This window comes from Rhodnius prolixus, unplaced genomic scaffold, assembly GCF_049639745.1.
Source record: "Rhodnius prolixus isolate KJV_2025 unplaced genomic scaffold, Rpr scaffold_1, whole genome shotgun sequence".
Classification (NCBI taxonomy): Eukaryota; Metazoa; Arthropoda; class Insecta; order Hemiptera; family Reduviidae; genus Rhodnius; species Rhodnius prolixus.
The window spans coordinates 61,997,184-62,013,877 of NW_027411581.1; the positions used below are offsets into that span (position 1 = coordinate 61,997,184).

Below are 16,694 nucleotides of genomic sequence, written 5' to 3' on the forward strand. Positions count from 1 at the left end.
AATTTAGTGCGCCTTCCTCGAGGATACGCTTCCTACTCGTGCCACCATAATATTCGATTTGATTTAGAAAATGTGATTTAAAAAAAAAAATTATGAAAATTTTCAAAGTTGTTAATAGAAAACTAGCTCCAAAATGAAAAAATATTGGAAGCTCAAAATCTCTCAGTACAAAAATACCACTTTATTTTTATTTTTAGATTTTCCCTCAAAAAAATGTACCGATTTCCTAAATTTGAAAATTCTATTTTGGGGGACTTCCAGTGGAGAGGGGAGGGCAAATTTTCCGCTAGAATCTCATTTCAGGGTAACGGACGATCCTATCACTTATAGACTTTCAAGGCCAGTTAAAAGTAGTATTGCTTAAAAATGTAGAGATCGAAACAAAGTACTCAACTGAAAGTAGATTTTTTCACGTTTTTGAAGGTTTTTTCGAAAATAGCTCCCACTTTTTCTTGGTCTTTTTTTTTTTCAACTTCGTACATCCATAAAATAAACAAAGATCTAAAACTTTTATTTGAAACATTTTGGTCGGAAAATTCCTAATTTTTTGGGCACTTCCAAGGGCAGGCTTCGCTTTCAAAAAATATTTAAGGGGAATATAATCATCATCATCATCATAATCTATTCCCCTTCTACCGCGTCAGCAGTGTAGGGGCCTTGCATAGCTTCTTCCATTCGGCTCTGTCGCTGGCTAGTTCCTTCCTTCTTTCCCATTCAATTCCTCTTGATGTCAGACCGGCCCTCACTTCCTCCTCCCATGTTCTTCTAGGAAGGCCTCGACGTCTTCTTCCCTCCACAGTTTTCGCCACTCGTCCTCCATCATTCTTGTTACGTGGCCATACCAGCGGAGTTGGTTTGCTGTAACTGTCTCTATGGCCGGTTGTACACCCAAGTCTCTTCTTACAGTTGCATTTCTAACTCTATCTCTTCTAGTCTTCCCTATAACTTTTCTCAAATAGCCCTTTATAAGGGGAATATAAGATTTTTATCAACTGTATAAAATTAATAGGGATTAATTCGGAGTTTCGAGTATGATTATTCATTAAAACCTAAGAATTGTAGTAACAGAAAGTTTAAAAAAAAATTCCCCCACAGTGTGACTAAAATTAATATGAATTTAGTTTGAATATGTAAATTTTCTTTTGTAATCATTTTTTATACATAAATTGGTTTTTAACTTTTAAACACGTTTACCACGGTAATATATCTCTGACAAGGTTATCATTCAACTTTATAACAATATTTTACAAATTATTTTACTCGTATTTATTTTTGTATTGCTACTGAAATAATTTTTTTAGTAATGTTTGAAATTCAATGCACTGCCATTAAAGAAAATACAAGAAAGTTCGTAAATATATTTATAAAAAGTAGAAAGTAGAGTAATCGCCTAATTTTTCAGACGGAGCCTTAACGTCTAACAACCGGATTAGGTACATATATATGCATAAACTAATTGAGGAACAACCAGGAAAAATCTGGGCTACACACTAACATCTGCATGACCTTCATCATGATACATTCACTTCTAATTGTTCCCAGTCAACCGGTATATTACACATCACAAAATTTTCGTTGTTACGTGAAAAAAAGAACCTCCAGTGATGACAAAAATTGTTAAGTACAAAGAATATGTAATGAAACAATCAAGGAACAATGTTTCTAACAAATTTTGTAAATCACAGAGAGAATCAGAAAAAAGCCGTTATCTTGATTAAGTATTTAGATTTATTCATGGAAATATTAATATTTACGGAAATGAAAGAAATATTGTAAGTTCCAACCTGATTAAGAACACATACGTCATACTCTAGAGAAGTAGATCGAGAAGGATTATGGAAATCTTGGTGGACTATTTTTTCCACATAAATTACCCAGTAGAAGTAGCATATTCATTCATCAACCTTTCTGGACAAATTATATGAGCTAAAGCAAATTCTTGGTTCATCTATTGAACCATCGGGTGATTATATGCTAAGGGCATTATACTAAATTTTAAAGGTATTAATAACCTGCTTCTGTTTCTTAAAAATCTGAAGACATTAAATTAAAATAAAATAAAATAAAACAAGAAAAAGAAACCATTACAAAACGTCGAGCTTTTCTCTTTATAAAATCACAACGCAATTAAAAAAAAATACTTGAGAACGTTCAAAAAATAATTAAGGCTTGACTATAGAAAACACAAGATATATCAAAAAAATACTTATGTGATACACATATAACATTTCCAAAGTTAGAATGTCCAAAACGGATAAAGATAAAAGAAACGAGATTTCATCTACTGTTCAACGTGTTTAATTGATAAATTTGATTGCAGAGAGGAAACAAGACACTCTTAACTATCGTTGATTGTATCCATTCTGCAAGTATCGGTTTCGGACTTACGGCCACCATGACTACTTAAGCGACAGTCAACAAAGTCAGCGAAAGACAGAAACAAAAGTGCAGCAGAAATCTCCAAACCTAAACTGATTAAACTACCTCTGAATAATTTTGTCCGAAACCAGTCAGGTGTACAATAAACATGCGTGCTACGATAGTAAGCATGACAATCAGTAGCAAGTTACTTCAATAGCAAAATTATATCTAACTAATGTAATGTATCACAAGAAACGTAAAATGAAAACGACCGGTCTCTGAGAAGGCAATTGCATTAACTGTCAGAAAGAACCTCATAAAGAAACCTGTTCCAAATTCTTAACGTATAGTTAAGGAACAGTTTTGAACTGTTTCATTCTTAAAAAGTTACATTACACTCAAAAATCAGAAAAATCAAGCGACTTGAGAAGTTATCTAATTTGATTAAAATTAAAACTAGCCGATAGGACAGTTCTGTCAGGGTTAATTCAAAATCCATGTTATAAAACCAAGAAAGCTTACTTGATGACATGTTAGAAATAACGCTAGCCAAACAGCAGCTCCAGCCATTCCTTGGGCCATCTTTGTCTGAAGAAATATCCCACTGCCAACCCATACTGCTGGTGTGACGTCTAGAGAGTCCGTTCTATTAGCTGCGCCAGCTTCTGACGACATCACCTAAACATTTAAGATCAGATGAGTGGATGTGAGTGTTAGCGCGATTAAAAATTTCTTATAAATATTATTGAAATATGTCTGGATGCGTTTTTTTTTTCATGTTAATCCTTACAGAATTTATTTGTACTAATATGTAGATAAAAATCTAATTAAACTAGAATAAGAAACATTTATTGCTTAATCATAAATTAAAGCAGATGATATCAATAGATATCAATTGAAAGAGTAAAAGGTGATTTCACAAAACATACTGAACACGTCAGTTGAAAATCACTCTATCAGATTTTATACAATAATATCTTCAGATATTATATTTAAATGAGATAAGTTAGCCTACCTCAAGGAAAACAAACGTAAGAGAGACATACAGTGGACGTAGCCATTTAGTTCGCTGTCTTTTCTACTTTCCTGGAATAGAAGGGGCGTTTAACGATGAGCCGACGTTAGAAACGGCGAGACTAAAAATCCTTTTTCAAGGAAGGTAAGTTTTTAGGAGATATTGTTGACAAGAAGATGATTTGGAATCATCACTATAAAATAAAGCCAAAGTAGCCCTTGGTACTGTAAAAAGCTGGGAAAAGTTAGGGATTAAGCACCATCACATTCATGGACCTATATCTATGATCATGACACCATTAGGATCTTATTTGGTTTGACATATCCAATAGGTTTGGGAGAAGTTCTTGCCTAAGGACCACAGCATTTAACGACTCCACATTCAAGATGATTCAAGAACCAAAGTAACCTATTTCAAGCTCCCCTGCTCTAGTTGTAGATGGCTAAGCAGCATATCAAATGCAATGCGAAGAGCTGGAGGCCAACTCTATTGTGGGTATTCCACGCAAAAAGAAAGCTCCTAAACAAAGCAGCCAAGATCTTTAAGGACTAAAATTAATATATAGATTATCATTTGAACCAAAACATTCTTCTTCCACAATTCAAAAGCTCTAATAGCGACTGGGAATTTTTATATCAATTTAAACTTGGATTTGATTTTAGGAAACCTTAAACATTTCTTAAATCACAATTAAAACGTCAAAAATCGGCACACAAATCTTGTAAAACTCAACATAAATTTATCTGAACAAAATATTTAACATTTCTGATCAGAAGGATTATACCTAACGTTTGACTATCTTAAGAAATCAATTTATTTTCTTATCTTTCAGTTTAAAAAGGTAAAATTAAATTAGGGATTTAATTATCCATTAAACAAGAATCTTCATCTACGTTTCCTATACTTTACGTATATTTTAATTAACCTTTAAAAGTGAATGAATGGACATTAAGAATTTCGATTTTATCCAATAAATTTAAAAAACTGTTCAGTTGCTACAACACCAAAATTAGCTTTATCGCTACTTACTTTAGAATATAACAACTATAACCTTTCAAAACTGAATAATTTTTCTTTCAGAGCTAAACTAGCTTCTCAACTTTTCTGAAAAGGTCAAAAATGTTTTAGTTTTCATATTTACAATCTTTTTTATTATTAATTTACAGTTAAAAACACTACTAAAGCAATAATAAGCTGTTATTTAGTATACTCTCAAGGATACTAAAAAAGTCTCGTCAATATTATAATGGAAGTATGCACATAAACAACTAATACAATTCCTCAGCATAAATTAATGAAGTATCATTTTAGTTTTAAAACAAACATATGCACCATCGCAGGAAAATACAATTAATTCTGTCTGAATCTTGCAAAAATCTACTAACTATACATTTAATGAAACTAGTGAAAGAACATTGATGAAGAGCCCCTCCTAGACTAAAAGAGAAAGTTTTCTATTCCACAAGATAAAATAATCAAAATCAAAAGAATTAAGCTTTGCAAATTAAGAAAACTCGAAGATTTATCATCAAACGATTCAATACATGACAATAACTCTCTTCTAATCTATTTAAGTGTATTTGACCTGCTAACATATGCCAAACTGTATCAAAAGAAAATTCAGCCAACAATTAAGGTGAAAAAAAAATGCTCAATTCTTAAGTAATTAATGTAATAAATACTTACTTAATATGCACTTTCAACACTGAATGAAAACACTTAAACTGGAGCTCTCATTCGAGCCATGAAACTTTAAGGAATATGAAGGCGATCCTTAGCAGTTCACTGTTTTGATTCACTATCACAAATTACTGGAACTTGACGATATTTTCACTAAGTCGCGCACAATAAACATTATGTTCTCATGAAATGTCTACACATAAACAAGATGTTGTATGACTGAACGGCATAACGGAAACTAATCGACTAGTGCACCTAATCCCAATACCAATTCTGCACTGTAGTGACTTGTGTGTAGTTGAACTGCTAATTATCCTAAGAATAGAAAACTACACTGCGCATGTTTATACGCCCTCTCACCATACCATAACAAAACTCTGATTACTGATTTCTATTCAATTTTAGAGCATACTGAAAAAATATTATTTAAAATTCCAAATCTGATATTCCAACTCTTAAAGTTAAAGAAATAAAATTATATATTTTTAGTGTAATATAGTTAGGTTAACCTAGTTGATAGCCGTGTGGGGGAGAGGTTTCTCCTGGAAGTTTTGCTTCCACCTAAACTAAAACATAATCCTACACTAACTCCATTTAATAAGAAAATAAAAAATAAATACCTTTCCAGAATATCCTTTCTATCATAATAAGGGTTACTATGGAAAATCGACGCCAATATTGGGTCTTGAAATTTAATTGCTTTGAAAAAGAGAACATTATTTCCCCCATTAAAATATACATTACTATGCCATTCGTAATCTTTTATCCTATTCTGAATTGATCTAGAAATAAAGTTTTACAAGATAATTCTGAAATCCTTTGCTTAGAATTGATACCTGACAATGGTAGGCAATTGGACGACTCTGATAGAATTTTAAAATAAATGAAATTCCTCTTTCTAAATTTAGTAATATTTGTTATTTATGTGTTCCTATTTTTACAGTCACAGCATCCATAAAGCTTGTTAAACAAAGTGAGTTGTCGAATTTAGGTTTGTATTTGACGTACAAACTATTAATAGAATGCTATGGTTTATCAACTGTTTGCGATCAAACCGCAACAAAAAAAATAAAATCAAATAAATTCATCAGATTCAAAAAAAAAGTAGAAGAATCCTACATACTAAAAAAACTAGTTCTAGTCAGGGTGTACACCCCAGGAATCCGGTAGAAAAGGATATACCACTTACTAATGCCAAAACTCTGCATCCATGGCTATCGGACGTTTTAAGGACTGCTTCCAAGATTTGGGAGCCAATGTATGCGCTCTGTGTAACTTCTTAAAAAGAGTGCTGTAGAGAGAGATAACTGCTTGATACCAATCACGCGTTTTAAGCAGATTTACGTTTTATCACTCTAGTGAGTGAGTGATTAATTGCAAGGTAATAACTGGTAGAGATTATAGAAAAAAAAAAAAACATTTAAACCATCTAAAACAGTATAATTACAGGTTAAATTTCTCTGGCACATTAATCAAATAGAAAAGTGGTAAACAGTTGCTGGGCAATTCAGTGCTCGAAGGTATGGACATGTTTGTGACGGATAATAAAGAAAACTAGCATTTTTATGAAAAAGATAAAAACTTCTTGTACCCAGTAATTTCTTGTAATTGATTCTAGTTATTCTTTTTTGTTCAATTTGTTAATGACTCAATAAAATGTGTTTGTATGACTTGAACTATGTTGGCTTTATGAAATAAATATATGATATAATTTATTTTCAAAATTTCAGTCATTTGAAATGAATATAGCTCCCTTAAGCAAAATCGTGATCGCATGACATTGTAAGAATAAGAAATTCTTATGATACGAAAGTAAATTTTATAATTAAAGACACTTTGCGAAAAAACCTACCATTTTAATTAATTACATATTAGAATACGTATTTCGTTGACGGTACTGGTGATATACTGATGGGCTCTTTACACTGACACACTATGTGCAATAACTCAATACCTTTTTCTCTTCTTTCAGGCTATCCGATGTCGATACATGTGTGATATGTTTCCATTGTCTACAATAGTCAGTAGAGGTCTACGATCATGTGAATTTCCTACCGGACTTGTTGGAATGATTCCATAAATTAAAATACTTGAATCTAGATTTATCTACATCGGCATCAATTAAAAAGGATTTTTTTGAACTTGCTTAAGTTAATTTACAAAGGACTTCAATTATTTGCTTGAAAATCTATATAAATATATATATTTTGGCGTTTTGTGGATTATTTCAAAAATTACATCTTTAGATAAATTTTAACTTAGTGAGAATCTTTTGTTTTTAACGGTATCAATTTCAAAATAAGTACAGTAAAACCTTGAAATATAAAATAAGCCATTTAATTTTATATTGTGAAGTTCTAAACAAAAACAAATTTCATGAAACTTCTACTTCCATGAAACTTCAAATTTAAAGTGAACACTTTCGCTAAGAAATGACTAGAAGAGAATTTGACAAAGTAGCTTAATCGTTTCTTAAACAATTGTTTATTCTTTATGAGATGAATATTATTTAACTCTTAATTGCTGAAAACAACAAGATCTAAACTGTTGTAATATGGATGAAAATTTAAATTCGTTCTTGAAATAAGTGGCTTAACATGTTCTATTGTTAAACAGTTTTATTACAATTTGTAAACATCTAACAAAGCAAAGATGATGAATAATTAAACTTCTTCTAATCACTAACTAATGTATACAATAAGCACTAATTCTCCTCGCGTTTACTTTTCAAAAAGGTGCTATAAAACGATTTTCAGTAATGTGACAGTTATTTATTACATTGAAACCAAGCAATACTTTACATATGCAGTTGTTAACTTTACCACACAAAGTTGTCTCAGTATATTCTTATAAAATTAAGACATTTCTAAATATGATCATTACTAATTCTCTAGATTTTTCCAGGGAACACACCTTCTTCTCGCTGAGAGTCCCATTTTTCTACCCAAGCATTGGGACATACAGATTTGTATACTTTCTCAAAATAGTGGCAAGGCTCGTAATTAGTACCCTTCACTTTTTGGCAACGGTAAAAATCCAAATAACTCTGATAACAATATCTAAAAAACAGAAACAAGTAAATTAATCCTGTCTCACCATCCAATATGCTAACACAAGTTGTATTAACAGTTTATCAAAGAATTTTGAAATAAATATGAACAGATCATCAGACTTCTGGTTTAGTTAGTTGCATTTCGAAGAATGGTGTTGTTTAGAAGAGTTATTACTGTAACCTCAAAAAACCTTTAATTAATTCAGGCAATCTTTTCTGTTTCAAGTTAACAATACAGAAAAACATATTTAGTTTTGAATAGCATACGTTTAGATAAATTGAAAGCAATTGATAACAGAAGTGAATCAACGTACGACCTTAGTCTCACATATTAAACTAAGAAATTTGGAATTCTAAGATGGATGCTTAAATTAAACAAATCTGAAAGAAAACAAATATTAATGTATTTCAAGATACTTTAATACAGTTAACACACTTCTTGACATCGCTGAAACATGATTGTACAATCAAATATCATGATCCAAATAAGAAGCACTCCTTAAATGTAATGTGCAAAAGTAATTAATTTCGGATTTAACGAAAAAACTAACTTTTATTCAATAAGAAATTAGTTTAGAATTTTGTTTAATCAGATAGCACAAGTTTTCAGGTTATTAGATCATTAAAAACCCAAAACCCTTAATTGGAAAAATATTTTAAAAATTGTAATAATAAATAATAATTTATGTAACTTATATTCCCTCAAATAATAAAAACTTATAAAGAAAAAAATCTCTCTAAATGAATTACATGCGACAAATTAAACAATGAATTACTTTTAGCAAGTCGTTGATATATTACAATGATAAATGTTTAAATTACTTAGTAAAAATATATTTATTGAAGGCAGTGGTTTAATGATGGTTCTGAATAATGACTTGACTTTTTTATGGGGGAAAAATTAAAGAGATTGTATAGATAATAGAGAATTGCATCATTAGTTTTGGTGTAAAATAAATCGTTCATAAAAATCTATTTTGCGATATCAAAAACATTGTCCGCAGAGTACGTCTGATACTTTAAACAATTCATTTTGAAATTTTGCTTTTAATTAAAAAAAAAAAAAATACAAAATTACCACAATTTAAAAATACAATTTTTTAAAACACAGGAATGCAAAAAATTTCATTTCAATCAACATTTTTTTCATTTCTCGAATAATGGTCTAAAGTTTTGTTTGTAGGGAATATTGAGATTGGAAAATAAATTGCAGGTAACAGTTCATTTAGCATCAAGCTATATACTAAAACCATTGCATATAGTATGAAATCTGTTCAAATGTACCACACTAAACTTAAATGAACTCCATTTAATATGTTATTTCAGCAATGGTACTTTCGGTACAATAGAGAAGCGAACTTAGGCATAAACTGAAATAACTTAGACATACTTAGTTTGATTTTGATTGGGAAATCTTGGGTCAAATGGTGCAGTTTCAATTCTTTCATCCTGTTTTTTTGCTGCAGCCATAATAGCAGTGGGCATCCTGCAATATAAAAACCAAAAACTCGCTCACAGAACAGAAACACAAGCAACAAAACCTTGGCGCCTTGACTTATTATGGAAATTTAGAGCAAATCACTCGCAAAATATTTCTTAATTCACAATTTTAACATACCGCCAAATATGCAAGTTTACTTCTATCTAATAAAATTTATTCTAAAGATTAAAAACAAAAAATATGGATATCTACAATAGTCCTTTGTTTAATTAGGTGTCAAGGTTATTTAACAAGCGGCCTTGTTTTTTCATCTTCTTCACACGTCGTTTCTTTGTAGCGTTTAACTTCAGCTAGGTAAACAGACCATGCATCGTTAGGTGCAGGTTCGTCAGCAACTGATTCCACTTTAGGTTTTTTTACTTTTCCGGTAGGAAGAACCCTTCCTCCACCTCGTCTCTTACCAAGATAAGCTTTTTTGATCTGGACCGAGTCGTCCCCTGACTTGAGGGTAGACGGCTCATCAGTCTGATCAGTCGAAGAGGAAGGGGCAGTGGTTGAACTAGTAGCGGCTTTCTCCTGCATTTTCTTGAACATCTCAAGGAAACTGCCGTCGTTCTTAAAAGCGTTGTGTGGTCGCGAAGGCAGCTCGCCATCCTCGTTTGTAGCTGACCTGTACACCATCCCTCTTCAAACCTACACACAGAAACTGCTTCCCGTGAGTAACTCAATGTCGGCTAAAAGTGCCAATCATCATCATACTAATTCCCAAATGAATCAAGACGCCAAGTAATAAAGTTATAAAAATAGTTTTAAAGTAAAATCTAAAATATAAAATAATATACCTGAAACTTTACCAGTGGCAGAACACAGTGGTACCTTAACCGTATGAGTCAAGAAAACTACTAATATATCGATAACAAAAAACCAAAGCCTTTTCGATCTTGAAACATAAAGTAATAAAAATTTAATTTATTACTAAAAAGAGAGAAATTGTTATGATAATATTTATGAAACAAAAGTTAATTAAATCGCAACCACAAGAAAAATTGAATTATCTTTTTCGAATTGAAAGCATCTGGAGGGGGGCTTTTAATTAGAAAAGTTTGGTCTTACCCTGCATTTAAAAAGATATTAATTCCAGTTTTTAATAGGTATTATTTGTGTAAAAAATTTCGTCTTAGAAAAAATTAAATATATTTTAAATAAATTTATTAGAATTATTTTTAAAAACAAATCTGTTGGTTTTCAGATAATCATCCATTTGGAAAATGGGTATTTAATTCATCATATTAATTACAAGGTAGTACTTTAAAAATAAAGTACATTTCTATGATATACTTGTATTTTCCATTCCAAATTTCTGTCTTCTTTTCCACGAATGTGGCCAGACATCTATTCCTATTGAAGAAATGAAACATTTAACAGAAGTAGAGAATTGATTAAAAAACAAAAATTCTGGTGTTGGCTCAATACTCGTTCACTTCTACTTTTGAAGTTTCAGGCGCTTACATTTCCTTCCAAAAACATTGAATTTGGTTTAATTCTTCCTAATATATAGTTTGTAAAAAAATCCATTGCACTGAATGAAAAAGGAGAAGCGTCACAACCTCCTCTTAGTGTAGTTATTAATAAAGTATTCTTTAAAAAGTTGTTGGAAATGTAAGCTGTAGCTAGATCTACATGTATTGTTGTTTTAATTTAAGACCCGGCAACATCTGAGGTTGCTGCAGCCCGGAGCTTTTTTATTACACTGTCGGCCTCCGGAAAGTGTTTGTTCGTTACCAACACTGTCCACCCCCTTATAGTGTGCTGGAAATCTAAGATCAGCAGCTGGAATCAGTATGTGTTACTTTAAAAGAAACAAAAAGGAACAGTTTTCATAGAAAATTAAGTTAAATTCGATTTTTCTCATATTTAGATATTCTTATATTGTGACTTAAACACCCTTTTCAGTGGAATTATGAATCAATGATTGCAGAGTTTAAATTTAACAATTATGTGAAGAATTTTGTTGGTAGCAGTATGCTATATCCACTCTTTGAGGAACAACGTTTCGCCCCGACAAGCAAAACGAAGTCCTAAGGCTTTTTAACTTGGTATAAGTTTTTTAAATATTCTTAATTTTTTTTTTTAAGCTTTTGTTATTATCTCACACTGTTTACTCAATTATTTGATGTAAATTTCGGCTATCCAACTTCTGTCGCTTTTAAATTTAAATTAATCGAATAAGAATTCAGCAACTACTTTAGCTCTTGATCACCAGAGGTTACAGCACTAATAAATCAAATGCGTTTAAGATTATTCAGTACACTTAAATCTTGTAAAGGTATTGTTAAAAAATGCTTAACTCCCAGTTTAAATACCAGTATGAGGTATTGAGTAAAATATTCTTACAATTTCTCTGAAGGTAGGTATGACAATGAAGAAAAAGTGCGTGATATATTCCAGCAGTGTGTAACTATACAAGTTTTCAAAAAATTAAAAATGTACATTGCGGATTTTACTTAAAAAAGATCCCTATACAAATAGATTATGTTGCTTAGTTATAAAAAAAAAAAAAAAAATGTTTTTTTCTCCAGCAGTATATCAACATAAATTTCCAAGCATAAGGTCAGAAAGTGTTTAAAACTACACTTTACTACCTATGCTTCATCAAAAAGCATTTGTTTTGAACTTGATAAGTTAATTTTCTACAGACTTCAATTATTTTCAAAGACTGCTTGAAAATCTTGATATATATTTTGATGTTTTGTGGGTTATTTCAAAATTTACACCTAATAGATCATTTTATCTTAGCGTGTAACTTTTGTTTTTTAATTGTATCAAACATTTCAAAAAATTAGACCAAAATTTTAAAATTAAACTATTATATTTCATGTTGGTGAACTTCTAAACAAAATTTTTTTTATCAAATTTGTAATTTACCAATTAAAAATTATACATAAATAATAAAGTGAACTCTTCGCTAGAAATGTCTAACAGGATTTGACAAAGTAGCTTAATCGTTTCTTAAACAATTGTTTATTCTTTATGAGATAGATATTATTTAATCTTAATTGCTGAAAACAACAAGAACTAACCTGTTGTAATGTGGATGGAAATTTAAATACTTTCTTGAAATAAGTGGCTAAATATGTTCTGTTAATCCTGTTTTATTACAATTTAATAAATATCTAATAAAGCAAAGACGATTGCATCCATAAACTTCTAATCAATAACTAATGTATACAATACAAAATTAATTCTTTTCGAGTTTTCTTTTCAAAAAGGTGCTATAAAACAATTTTCAGTAATGTGACATTTATTACATTGAAACTTGACATATGTAGTTTTTGACTTTACCAAACAATATTATCTTAGAATAATTTTATAAAATTAAGACATTTCTAAATATGATCATTACTAATTCTCTAGATTTTTCCAGGGAACACACCTTCTTCTCGCTGAGAGTCCCATTTTTCTACCCAAGCATTGGGACATACAGATTTGTATACTTTCTCAAAATAGTGGCAAGGCTCGTAATTAGTACCCTTCACTTTTTGGCAACGGTAAAAATCTAAATAACTCTGATAACAATATCTAAAAAACAGAAACAAGTAAATTAATCCATTTACCATCCACCATCCATTATGCTTTCAAAAGTTGTATTAACAATTGTTTTCAAAGAATTTTGAATTATACATGAACAAATAATCAGATTTCTGATAACATGACTTTTGAAGGTGGGCGATGTTTAAAAGCGTCATTTTTGTACACACAAAACACCTTTAATTAATTCTGGAATTTAACTGAACTTATATGAATACTATTTCATATAATTCAGCAATGATACTTTCGGTACAATAGAAAAGGGAACTTAGGAATTAACTGAAATAACTTAGACATACTTAGTTTGATTTTGATTGGGAAATCTTGGGTCAAATGGTGCAGTTTCAATTCTTTCATCCTGTTTTTTTGCTGCAGCCATAATAGCAGTGGGCATCCTGCAATATAAAAACCAAAGTCACTCACAGACCACAAACACAAGCAACAAAACCTTGGCGCCTTGACTTATTGGGGAAAATAAGATCAAATCACTTGCATAATTTTTCTTAATTTACTATTTTGACATACCTCCAAATATGCAAGTTCTCTTTAATCTAATATAATTTAATCTTCAAGATTTAAAAACAAAAAATATGGTTATCTACAATAGTCCTTTGTTTAATCAGGTGTCAAGGTTATTTAACAAGCAGCCTCGTCTTTTCATCTTCTTCACACGTCGTTTCTTTGTAGCGTTTAACTTCAGCTAGGTAAACTGACCATGCATCGTTAGGTGCAGGTTCGTCAGCAACTGATTCCGCTTTAGGTTTTTTTACTTTACCGGTTGGAAGGACCCTTCCTCCACCTCGTCTTTTACCAAGATAAGCTTTTTTGATCTGGACTGAGTCGTCCCCTGACTTGAGGGTAGACGGCTCGTCAGTCTGATCAGACGGAGAGGAAGGGGCCGTGGTTGAACTAGAAGCGGCTTTCTCCTGCATTTTCTTGAACATCTCAAGGAAACTGCCGTCGTTCTTAAAAGCGTTGTGTGGTCGCGAAGGCAGCTCGCCATCCTCGATTGTAGCTGACCTGTACACCATCCCTCTTCAAACCTACACACAGAAACTGCTTTCCGTGAGAAACTCAAAGTTGGCCAAAAGTGCCAATACCTCATCACACTAATTCCCAAATGAATCAAGACGCCAACGAAAGTTATAAAAATAGTTATTGAACAAAGTAAACTGTATAAATATAAAGTAATGTACCTGAAACTTTACTAGGGGTTGCACATAACTGTACCTTAAACGTATGTGTGAAGAAAAATACTCTTGTATCGATAAAATAAAAAACTTTATCGATCTTGCAACACGAGTTAATAAAAATTAAGCAACTTATTTAAAAGAAAAAAAAAAGAAATAGTATGATGTATATTTAGGAATCATAAGTTAATAAAATAACGGAATTACTCAGAAAAGTTACGTAGACTTTTTAAATTATAAGTATCTGGAGGGGGCTTTTTAAACAAAAACGTTAGGTCTTCCAACAATATTTAAATAGCTACTAAAACCAGCTTTTAATGAGGTGTTATTTATTTAAAAAAATATCGTCTTAGAAAAAAAAGATATTTTAAATACATTTGTTGGCTTGTAGATAAGAATATTTCATTCGTCTGGAGTTCGAAAAAGGCATTTGGAAAATGAGAATTTAATCCTTCATAATACATGATAAGAACTGCAAACATAAAATATTATATTTCATTCATATTTTTTCCTTTTTAAATTTCACCCTTCTTTTCTGTGGTTGTATATGAGAAATATTGAAGTAATGAAATATTCAACAGTTGTGAAGAATTGATTAAAAAAAAATCAGATGTGGCGCCTAAGCGATGTTCTCTTTAAATTCTTAAGGTTTAGACGCTTACAGTTCCTTCTAAAAACTTCGAATTATTGAATTTTAATAATTCTTATTAATATAGTTTGTAAAAAAAACCCATTTCACTGAATGACATTTCAGGGGAAAATTACCACCCCTTCTTATAAGTGTCCTTAATAAATTATCCATTAAAAAAAAAATGATGGAAATATAAGCTGTAGATAAATATAGATTTTTTTTTTATTCAAGACAAGTCAACATCTGAGGTTATTGACGCCCGAAACTTTTTTCAGTGCAATGCCTGCCTACGAACAGTGGACTGGAAGACGCTCCTAGGAACTGGAAACCTATGGGCTAGCAGCATGTATTAAGTTAAAAAAAAAGTCGGATCCGTTTTCAAATTAAATTAAAATTTGAGTTTTCTGAATTTAGATATTCTTATAGAGTTTCTTGAACACCATTTTCAATACAAAAATTAATCAATGGTTGCAGGGTAATTTAATTATTAAAGTTTAAATTTAGCAATTTTGTGAAGAAATGTGCTGGCTGCAGTATTTTTTAGTAACACAAAATTGAAACCTATGCATTCAGGAAACTAGGTGCATTGAGAGTGTCAACAAAGAAGAGATTTCTGTGTCCCGAAGTGTACCTGCTGCTAAGGATCAATTGCTGGGAATAGAATTCCTCATCAATTAGATCCTGTTCATCTTAGTAACAAATGAACTCTTTAGCGTATCTTCTATTCAACTGACAGCTATCACTTACCCACTGGTAAGATCTCAAGTAATAGACTGCTTATCCTACATGATCTGATTGTGTAAACAGACAGAGAGAGCTTTCTTATTTAAATCTTTATTTAAAGAAAACTGATGAAGAGAACTGCGGTTTTTATAATTTTCTAGATAAAACAAATGATGTGCGTCTTAGAAGCGAAGTAAGTCTGATTAGGATATTAGATTAGATGAAGCTAAGATTGGTAGAGATACATGATGAGGAACTTAGCCTATACAGAGACATCTCACACAATGGTTTCAGACCTCTGAATTTTGCAATAAGTCACTTTTCACTCAAGGAGGAACAATGTTTGGCCCCCTACAACGTCATTCAAGAGGGGTGGTGGCTTTCAACTGAAAGGCAAGAAGTGAATGTTATAGATCATGTGCCTATCGATAGAAGGCACAAATCTATAAGATTCAGTTCATCTTAGAAATAAATGAACTCTTTAGCGTATCTTCTATTCAACTAACAGCCCTAAGAAAGTAATAAAATATTCTTACAGATTCAAATAGGAAATTTTTCGGTAATTAATCGAACGGCGACGACAGTTGGTTGAAATTTAAGAAGCCTGAAGGGTGCATTTCAAGCCCTCGAAGAAGGTAAATACGTTCTGAGAGTCAAATAACTTATATATCTGGGGAATCACTTGTAGGCGTTAGTAATCACTCATCCAGAAAAATGGAAAGAAGAATCCTAGCCGCAAGTAGGAATTATTATGGTCAAACACACTTAAAATCCATATTAATTACTTATGGAACAAAAGGAACTTTTAGTTGAAGTCAGCAAAATTCTCGTTGGACCTTCCTAAATATAATAGAGCAGAATGTTGATTAATTAAGACGGCGAACAGAGAATCGGAAGTGATTGGCGAAGGAGGTATGTTATAATAAAGAACTATACGAGATACGGATCGTATCTACACAGGATCAACAAAAGGTCCTCTCCTCTTTGCGTAGATTGCAATGAGGAGGAAAATT

General features: G+C 31.4%; 3 protein-coding genes and 2 long non-coding RNA genes across 11 annotated transcripts in view; 2 read left to right on the forward strand and 3 right to left on the reverse strand.

The window, feature by feature from the left end:
* Window positions 1-5,380, reverse strand: part of Tmep (Transmembrane endosomal protein) — a 41,847-nt gene extending 36,467 nt beyond the window's left edge. Inside the window, exons 1-2 of one of the 3 annotated variants that reach the window (XM_074112351.1) lie at window positions 5,063-5,380; window positions 2,884-3,039 (exon numbers count right to left, since the gene is read on the reverse strand). In XM_074112351.1, the coding sequence (XP_073968452.1) occupies window positions 2,884-3,036 (153 nt within the window). In that variant the 5' untranslated portion in view covers window positions 3,037-3,039; window positions 5,063-5,380. The remainder of the gene's footprint in view (window positions 1-2,883; window positions 3,040-5,062) is intronic. The other 2 variants (XM_074112352.1, XM_074112353.1) reach the window with 2 other exon arrangements.
* LOC141446023 (uncharacterized) lies at window positions 4,624-6,765 on the forward strand. The gene is made up of 3 exons (XR_012453454.1): window positions 4,624-5,012; window positions 6,000-6,437; window positions 6,506-6,765. It is a non-coding gene; the product is annotated as an uncharacterized lncRNA (long non-coding RNA).
* An 891-nt stretch (window positions 6,766-7,656) lies between these two features.
* LOC141446018 (cytochrome c oxidase subunit 6B1-like) lies at window positions 7,657-10,516 on the reverse strand. Of its 3 annotated transcripts, none has more exons than XM_074112355.1 (3): window positions 10,392-10,516; window positions 9,499-9,594; window positions 7,657-8,115 (listed from the first exon to the last, which is right to left on the reverse strand). In XM_074112355.1, exons 2-3 carry the CDS (start codon window positions 9,591-9,593, stop codon window positions 7,947-7,949), a joined length of 264 nt encoding a protein of 87 aa, XP_073968456.1. In that variant the 5' UTR covers window position 9,594; window positions 10,392-10,516; the 3' UTR covers window positions 7,657-7,946. The 3 variants fall into 3 exon arrangements, with proteins under 3 accessions (XP_073968456.1, XP_073968457.1, XP_073968455.1); XM_074112356.1 differs by having other exon boundaries at window positions 9,499-10,242; window positions 10,392-10,431; XM_074112354.1 differs by lacking the exon at window positions 7,657-8,115 and having other exon boundaries at window positions 9,499-10,242; window positions 10,392-10,493.
* Window positions 10,517-10,531: 15 nt separating this feature from the next.
* Window positions 10,532-15,614, forward strand: LOC141446022 (uncharacterized). The gene is made up of 4 exons (XR_012453453.1): window positions 10,532-10,700; window positions 10,799-10,849; window positions 11,503-11,645; window positions 15,234-15,614. It is a non-coding gene; the product is annotated as an uncharacterized lncRNA (long non-coding RNA).
* Window positions 12,400-14,547, reverse strand: LOC141446019 (cytochrome c oxidase subunit 6B1-like). 3 transcript variants are annotated; one of them, XM_074112359.1, is made up of 3 exons: window positions 14,334-14,479; window positions 13,437-13,532; window positions 12,400-13,128 (listed from the first exon to the last, which is right to left on the reverse strand). In XM_074112359.1, the coding sequence occupies exons 2-3, from the start codon at window positions 13,529-13,531 to the stop codon at window positions 12,960-12,962; spliced, it is 264 nt and encodes an 87-aa protein (XP_073968460.1). In that variant the 5' UTR covers window position 13,532; window positions 14,334-14,479; the 3' UTR covers window positions 12,400-12,959. The 3 variants fall into 3 exon arrangements, with proteins under 3 accessions (XP_073968460.1, XP_073968458.1, XP_073968459.1); XM_074112357.1 differs by lacking the exon at window positions 12,400-13,128 and adding an exon at window positions 13,663-14,180 and having other exon boundaries at window positions 14,334-14,547; XM_074112358.1 differs by lacking the exon at window positions 12,400-13,128 and adding an exon at window positions 13,663-14,193 and having other exon boundaries at window positions 14,334-14,410.
* Window positions 15,615-16,694: the final 1,080 nt, after the last annotated feature.

Excerpts from the sequence above, each read along its gene's own strand:
- LOC141446018 (XM_074112354.1), bottom strand. The coding sequence starts at position 10,230 with ATGGTGTACAGGTCAGCTACAAACGAGGATGGCGAGCTGCCTTCGCGA.
- LOC141446019 (XM_074112357.1), bottom strand. The coding sequence starts at position 14,168 with ATGGTGTACAGGTCAGCTACAATCGAGGATGGCGAGCTGCCTTCGCGA.